This window comes from Limulus polyphemus, unplaced genomic scaffold, assembly GCF_000517525.1.
Source record: "Limulus polyphemus unplaced genomic scaffold, Limulus_polyphemus-2.1.2 Scaffold3091, whole genome shotgun sequence".
In the NCBI taxonomy this organism is placed as follows: domain Eukaryota; kingdom Metazoa; phylum Arthropoda; class Merostomata; order Xiphosura; family Limulidae; genus Limulus; species Limulus polyphemus.
Genome location: NW_013668701.1, coordinates 110590 through 119534, shown reverse-complemented (window position 1 = coordinate 119534; position 8945 = coordinate 110590). Strand labels below are relative to the sequence as shown.

General features: G+C 30.3%; 1 protein-coding gene across 2 annotated transcripts in view; it reads left to right on the top strand.

Moving 5' to 3' along the window:
- LOC106468634 (signal peptide peptidase-like 2B) overlaps positions 1-8945 on the top strand; it is a 55660-nt gene that overhangs the window by 20993 nt on the left and 25722 nt on the right. For both annotated transcript variants that reach the window (XM_022396981.1, XM_022396980.1), the window contains exons 7-8: positions 4095-4191; positions 6198-6311. In XM_022396981.1, the coding sequence (XP_022252689.1) occupies positions 4095-4191; positions 6198-6311 (211 nt within the window). The remainder of the gene's footprint in view (positions 1-4094; positions 4192-6197; positions 6312-8945) is intronic.

Here is an 8945-nt window from a genome sequence, read left to right as displayed (position 1 = left end):
GTTGATAAAATGTTACTTAGCAGGCCCTAGCAGAAACAAATATATTATATTTGTTGATAAATGTTATTTAGTAGGCCCTAGCAGAAACAAATATATTATCTTTGTTGTTAAATGTTACTTAGTAGGCCCTAGCATAAATGAATACACCATTTTTGTTGATAAAATGTTATTGGTAACATTTATCAACAAGGATAATATATTTGTTCCTCCTAGGGCCTACTAAGTAGCATTTATCAACAAGGATAATGTATTTACTTCAGGCAGAACCTACTAAGTAACATTTATCAAGAAAGATTGTGTATTTGTTTCTGCTAGGGCCTGCTCATAGTAGGCCCTAGCAGAAACAAATACATTATCCTTGTTGATAAATGTTACTTAGTCGGCCCTAGCAGAAACAAAAACACCATTCTTATTGATAAAATGTTACTTAGTAGGCCCTAGCAGGAACAAATGTATTATCCTTGTTGATAAATGTTACTTAGTAGGCCTCAGCAGAAACAAATACACCATTCTTTTTGATAAAATGTTACTTAGCAGGCCCTAGCAGAAACAAATATATTATCCTTGTTGATAAATGTTACTTAGTAGGCCCTAGCAGGAACAAATGTATTATCCTTGTTGATAAATGTTACTTAGTAGGCCATAGCAGAAACAAATACACCTTCCTTGTTAATATGGTTTTCATAGGAGACCCAAAACTAAGGCACTTTCATATAGTTCACTGCTCTTCTTGTTTATTATCCTGAAGAAGAGTAGTGAACTATTCAAAAGCACTAGACTTAAAATGAGTACCATGCTTAAATGATTGCACAACCAATAATTTATTGAAAACAAGAACCAGCCCTATCATGACTCTACATGTTTCAGGGTTTTTACACCACCATCTATGGGAGTAGAAGTTGAATTTGGTCAAGACTTGCATACTACATAATCATTTGCATTCGTTTTGCACCATCTAGACTTAAAACACCTAGTTTATACTTTATTTCTTCTAAATCTGGACCAACTTCTTTGTTCAGCACAATATTTTTCTTCAATCTCTACTGTTTCTGTAATATTTAATTCAAATTTCAAGTCAATCTAATTTATCAATTTAATGTTAATCCAGTCTATAACATGAGATGTGTGTCTGCCACATGTTCTGCTAAAGCCGTCTCATTTATTTTATATTTATATATGCTTAAACTTTTCAGTTAATAACAATTTTTCAATGAATGAAGATTTTATTGTGTCAACAGAAACATGTTTTAAGAGACTAGAAGTTAATGATAGGATGAATCATACAGTTAAAACAGAAGTAGTCAATGAATTATTGAACCAGAAAGGTAAACTTAAACTTAATTTAAGTAATGGTGAGGTACAACAGTTACAGGCTTTAAAAAACAATGCTAACATTGTACCAGGACAGGTAAAGTAGGTCATGTTGTAATTTTGGATAAAACAGCTTATGAGAACAAAACTAAAGGATTATTAGAGGATAGTTATTATGAACAAATAAAAAAGGGAACTCACCACCATAGTTCATAATAGGTTAAAAACTGCAGTAAAAAATTTAGTTATTGTGACACTGAGAGAAAGGAAGGCCCTCATTCCCTCAAGGTTTATTTTATCTAGTTTTTTTGCACTACCTAAAATCCTTAAAATTGGTACCTCTTTTCATCCAGTTGTGGATAATAGGAGTTCATCATTCTGTCCTTTGGCAGAATTTATTTGTTTCGAAATGCTTGTTCTTGGCTAACTCTTATAAGTACTCTGTAGAAAATTGCTGAGATAAACTTGGAATCAACAGATAAACTAGCCTATTTGGTCATTGTTTCATTATTCACAAATATTCCAGTTGAAGAAGCACTGGATTGTCTTGAAAATAGATTATTAGAGAATAAGTAATTTTATTTGTTAAGGGTTAATGAAATTGTGAAGCTGACCCATGAATGTGTGTCAACTTCATATTTTAAAGTAGGCAATAAATTTTTTAAACAGACTAATGGCTCAGCTATTGGATCTCCCCTGTTCCCCCTTTTACGCAAGTTATTTATATTCATAGTGAATATATTAAATACTTTTGAAGTGAAACTTTTAGTGTGGTTAAGGTATGTAGGTGACACATTTATTTTTGTGGCGAAGTGATGTTGAGACATTAATGCAATTTGATCAGTTAAATCAGTCCTACTATTAGATTTACACTGGGGATGGAAAAGGAGGATCAGTTAAATTTCTTAGACATAATTGTTAAATGGGATAATGGGCATCTTTTAACGTCTGTTTATAGATAACCATTTCTGTGGCTGTACCACCACAAAATAGATCGTTGGATAAAAAATTATATGCCTTTCTCACATATGTATTTAGAGCTTTAAAAATCTGCACTCACAATTGTGATTTAAGATCAGAGTTAATTTTCTTGAAACATGTAGCTAGAGATAGAGGATATAATCCCAAATTAATTGATAGATTGTACAAAAACATGATAAATCAAAAATGTCATCATGTACAAAGTTAAAGGGAAAGGATAAAGTTTATGAGAGTTTGTATGCCGAACATTCAAGGTTTATCAACAAGAATAGGCGACATAATAAAAAAAATGTATAGAATGTAGTGTAACATTCTCTTTGCATTGTAAACAAAATAATTTTCTCCTGGGTATAAAAGATAGAACAGAAGAAGTTGATAAATGTGGGATTTACAAACTTCCTTGTGTCTGTGCTTGAATTTACATTGATCAAACCTGCAGAAATTTGAAATTTAGGATCAAGGAACATAAAAATGTGGTAGATAAACATAAAGTAAATGAGTTGGCTTTAGCAGAACATGTGACAGGCACATCTCATGTTATAGACTGGAGTAACGTTAAATGGATACATCAGGTTGATTTGAAAGTTGAATTAATTATTAGAGAAACAATAGAGATTGAGAAAAAAATATATTGTGCTGAACAAAGAAGTTGGTCCAAGTTTAGAAAGTACTGGACACATGTTTTTATAAATTTTAGGTGGTTTAATTCCAGATGGTGCTAAAAGAATATGAATGATTAGGTATTATATAAATCTTACTTATGAACTTACTCATGAAGACGGTGGTGTAAGAGCACTGAAACATGTAGTCATATTAGGGCTGTTTCTTAATTTTTAATAAGTTTTGGTTGTGCAATTATTTTAGCATTGTACTCTTTTAAATTGTATATATGTATGTGATAATTGTTCAAGATGTCTGAAACACGTTATAAGTTTTTTTTCTAGTATGTCATTGTTCTAAATAGTTTTAGTTTTTAATTTTCACTCACTGCCTTTAATATCATTATTCACTCACTGCATTCTGCGTTTAATATCATTACATTATTTCATATGTTCTTGGTAATTAATTTTATCAAAATTTGGTGTGAGAGGAAATTACACCAGAATGAATTGATCTGTCATTTTATTATCTCAAATATAAAAAGCTTTTTTATAATATAAAATGTTATGACTGGCATAGAAGTATATAGTTTGAGTTTTGAGATTCTCAAAATAGGTTATCACTGACACCAAAAAGTTTATAGAAATATGAATAATAAATAAAAATTTCAATTAAAAAATATATATTAGTAAACAGTAGTAAGACAGAAACAAACACTAAACTAAGCAAAAGAGAAAAAAAGATAAAGAAAACAAACCACTGATTTTTAGTGCAAGGATCTTTCTCACTAGGAATTTCAAATTACACATATATGCAAGTTAAAACATTTTTCCATTTCAGTTTAGTAGTGTAGTTTCTTTTAAACCTATTGATATATTTGGTTATAAGAAAATCCTGTTCAACTTATTTTTTTCAGCATAGTAATTTTAAAATGTATATAACATATGTAGAGGAAATAGTTATAAAAAATATGTGAAAGTTTTTTAAATCTTTGCTTCTTATTATGAACAACAACCAAAAATGTAAACATATCATTAATTGGAATATTCTGCTGATTGTTTTATTTCTATGGCTTGCACTAATATTTAGGTCTGTAGAATATGAAATGATAACCAGAACTTTTCTTCCTATCTCTGTTTCCATAACTTTAGATATTGTGTGATATATACAGAATACATTTTCCATACAATCTTTATTTACAGTTTACTTTATCATCAGTTTGTTTGTTCTTGCATCCATGGTATCTGTGTACAGTTGTCTGGAACCTTGCATGAAAAGACTTTCAATAGGAACATGCAGGTGAGTAAAAAATTCTCCTTCAGATTCTATTTTTTAATTTTACCTTATAGTTTCTACAAAAAGTTCGTGAGTTTATACATAACCCTAAAATTGTGAGTTGATTGTATAGAAATTGCCATCGTTTGGTAGTAACTTTGAAAAAGTAAATCTGTTAGATTTATTTCTCATATGAAACTTTAAATTAGTTTATGATTAGATATCCTGATTCAAAAAATCAACTGAAATTCCCAAAATGTTTTGGTATTGATGGCACTGTAAAAAAAATGGTTTTCACCATTCTTATGGCATCTAGAACACAGTACACTCAGCAGTGGAAACTATTTTGTTCCTTAACAATCTAAGACAGTGAAAGTTGTTACACTGAGAAGAACAAAGTATCTTTGTTATTATTTCTTCTGCTTCACACTTTTCTTGTCCTCTTTTGATTGGATGCTAACATTTTTTGATTGACGCTTTCTGATTTTTTAAATTCAACAGGAACCCCTTCTGATTGTATCCACAGAAATTTTCCCAGTGTATATTGTCTTGGTTAGCACATAAAGTCTTCTATAGTTCAATTACTTTGCAAAAGACAAATGACTTTTATCAATAGCTTGACACAATAAAAGGAGAAGAGCCAGATTTCTCTGAAAGAGATGAACTGTGGAGCATTACTGTTGTACTGCTCTAAAGATCTAATATCACATTGTTGTAGAAAGACAATTTTAGTCATTTACTGAATATTATGATAATTAAAATACCTATTAATTTCTGTATGTTCAACTCCCATTGCTATTGGAAGTTCTTGATTATCTCTTGCAAAAGGTGCATTGAATCACCTAGGAAGCTGACATCTCACAAATCTTGATCAGTGCTTGTAAATTTTAGTTAGCTATTTTCCTACCTGTGTGGTCTTTCCTTCAGTTATAATAAATAAGTTTTATTTGTTCATTCATTTTGTGTAATTATCACAGAATAAAGTTATGTTTGAAAACTTAATAGTATTTTTCTTTAATTTAATAACTTAAATTCTTGCTAGCTTTAAAATAACAATAAAAGACTTAGACAAGTTTTTTTATTAATGTTTCCAGCTTTGCCCTGTGTATTTATGTTACTGCCCATGATGAATGAAACTGAAAAAGTCATAATATTGGAATTCCAGCAAGTTTTCCAATATAATCAAACAAAATTTCAGTTCTCCATTGTTTTAATTTCTTGCAAGAATACAGAATTAGTGCCCATGTAAGCCTATGCTAACAACTTCTCTTTTTCAGGCCTGATGATATGATTGAAGTATGTTGGCTCTGTTTTATACTTCCTTTAGCAAGATTCTTAGTGTTTTGTAAGATATTCTGAAATTGAATGTTTGGATGTTCAGTCTTAGAGTGGCTACTGTAAAGTTTGCATCTAACTATGCTTTCAGTGTTTTGTCTGACTCACTTCTGTTGCTTTGTCTGAGTCATGTCTGTAACACAATGACAGTTTTGGGCTTACACTTTTGTCTATTTTTGCTCCCTTTGTCTTTCTGAGTAGTTTGAGAATTTCCTATTTTTCTTCATTATCTAGGAAATTACTTTTATTGTTATGTAGAACAGTGTAACATATTACTCTCTGACGTATGTGTGGTTATTAAAAATAATCACCTGTTCTTTGATGTGTAATATAGCTGACTGAAAATATACGTAAGCAAAAAAAAAAAGAAACTTGAACAAAACCATGAAATTTGAAGAAGAAAAATTCCACTATTGAAACATAAACAGAAAAATGTTACATCCTTTTGCACTGTTATTCCCTTATTTTATTTAAACTACCCATTTAATTTATTCATTGGTTTTGTTAATGTTATTTTAAATCTGACACCTTTAGTTACAATTGTATGATAAAAAAGTCATTTGATTTATAAACTTTATTTTAAGATATTGTCTTATAAACAGCTGTGTAATTTGAGTACATTTGTTATTTTAATGCTGTCAGATTTATTGTCAACATCTTTTGCATAGATTTTTATTGTTGTTTTATTATTGTAGACTTCCACCAGTTAACTTCCTGTGTTTCAAAGGAAGCTTAGAAGTGTATCAAGTGGTGGTATTTTTGTTTGCTGTTGCACTTACTGTTTCTTGGGTAATCATTAGGAAAGAAAGGTAAGCACTCAAAGCTTTCATGATTATCAAGTGATGTTAGCTAGAAGTAGAAATGTGACAAGACATGTATGAAATTGTGGTAGTTGTTGGGGGCTCTTTTAATCATCAGTCTTATGAAAAGTTGCATTCTTATCTGAAGTGTTTTAATTTTCATTTTGCAGTAATTTATAATTGTTTTATCTTTGAACAATGCTTTTTTTCATATCATTAAAATTGTTCTTATTTTTCTTTTAATTGGTGAAGGCCAGTAATTCTTCGATTCATATTATTACTGAGACTTTTTTTTTATATAGGTATATTGTCTTTAAATGCTCCTTTGTATTCTCATTGCCTGGTGTTTGATATTAATGGTTTCAGAGTAGCCTATTGGGTGTTGTTGCTGCGTTTATCGAGTTATCCAGGTTTTTGTAACCTCTCTCAAGTCTTTTTTTTTCAACCTTGCTTCTCATTTTCATATTTTTTCATCCAATCTAACCTGTCAGTTCACAGGATTGGAAAATAAGTGGATAGGAGAATTCTTTTTTCTCTACTTAGGAGTCGTGTAATTCCCTTCTTTTCCATTTTTTTTATAGGTTACAAGCTGAGGTACTCGTCCTTTGTCTGGGTTATGAACTGAAAAAATGTTGTGTGGATGCTATGATAAATAACACAAAAATCCTAACTTTCACACAATTTATTTATAACATATTATTACAGTATTTATTATTACCCCACCCAAAGTTTTGTATAAGCTTTAAGAACTCATTATGTATATACTTAAAACATGGTATACACTGTGTGATGGTCAGGGTGTGATTTTGAAGGAAGAGGTAGTGTTGGCAGGTGTGCTTTCTCTTCCCCACTTTTAATACCCAGCTCTGAATGTCCTTCAACAGTGTTTCACATGATTAACTGATTGATGGTCATTGGCCACAGAAGAGTGTTATGTGCCAAAGTTTAAAGGTCACGGATCGAAGTAGGAAGTGGGTATAACTCAGGAAACGGCTCTTCATATCAGCCTTATTGTGGCTGTTGGAGTACAAACTTCAGCTAGGTTTATATATTATGCAATAGTGGTGGCCATTTTTTTCATCAGAGATATACAAAACGTTTGTGTGCTCCCCCTCCCCCATACACACTTTGTGTATATTGTGGTACAGAAAATTTAATAAAGATTCTTTTTGTGTATGGACATGGCACCATCTGTGAATGTAGTTAACGTTAACTAATGTCAAAGATAATAATTGCTCAATAACATCAATGGGGGTAGAGGGGTTATGAACCCTCATTAACTTTTTCAACCTGGGCTCAGTCCGTTGGACCAACCTCGTAACCATTTTGTGCTTGTTATAGTTTCCATGGTATAACTTTTAAATTACTAAACATATATTAATGAAATATGGCAGTTTATCAGTAAACATTACAATGCTTTCATACTCAAAATATCTAATTTTTTTATCAAGTCTTAAAATTATTAAAGCAATGTTTCTCTCATGCCTTGTTTTTTTCACATCTTGACTATCTATCATGCAAAGTAATTTTCATCTTAACATTAAAAATACTTTTATGCACTAGAAAATTTCGAAATTTTACATGCGAAATCTTTATAATGTCCAGATAGTTATCAAACATTTATTAAGAAACAAACTTTATATTTTATCAGTTATTTTCAGTAATTAATCTCTGTATGGGTTCTGTAAATTTGATTGATCTCGCAACCACCATGAAAAATTAGGAAATAAACATAAGTTATGCATCTTTCATTCTAGAATGAACACAAATTATAAAACGAAACCCTAAATGTTTAGATAAAATAGCTTAAATCTCATAAGATTATTCATTTATATATATTTATTATTTTTTTTATATTGACCTTTCACCCATGCCTGGCTACCAATATAGAAGTTACAATGACATGGCTCACGTGTACTTATGTTACCGTATCAAATAACATAAAGGCGACCTTTGGTCTGTACAAAGTAACTTGTCTTGGCTGTGTTTTAGTTGATTAGTATTTTGTAAAATACAGTCACATTTCAATTATTACACATATGTATATAGATTATTGCTATTTTGAAATAAGTTATTAAACTTATTTTTCCTAAAACATAGAACAGTAAATAAAGAAGTAAAGTAAACAATTATCTCTTCTAGTTACAACCTTTGTATTCGGTTGCTGCTTGACGTAGGTTGCTTAGCCTTTAAAATTTTTGCACGTGGAGGATATAACACAAAATATTTTTTTTTAGGTTTTATATATACCTTTGAATAACTAAAAAATCATAAATTACTATATCAGTACCATGGAATTCAAATATAATTTATCAAGCTTAGTAACTAAGATGTATTTTACTCAAAAAATATGAAATTTCGAGCATACTAAAGACACAACCTACCTCATTGAAATCTTGATTTAAAAGAAATTATGCTAGGTATGTTAGAAAGCCTTAGAAAACCACTTGTGAGACATTCTGAATTTCTGATTGGTTATTCATGTCATATATAGAAGTAAGTGTTTATAAGGGAGCTTTTCTAAAAATGGAAGGAGGTGAGTGGGGTGCCACTAAGTTTGATTTATTACATGAGCAATATCTTAGCAAATACAAAAAATTAAGAGGCTCTTATTTTATATTCTAGCTTGTCAATATTGGTAAT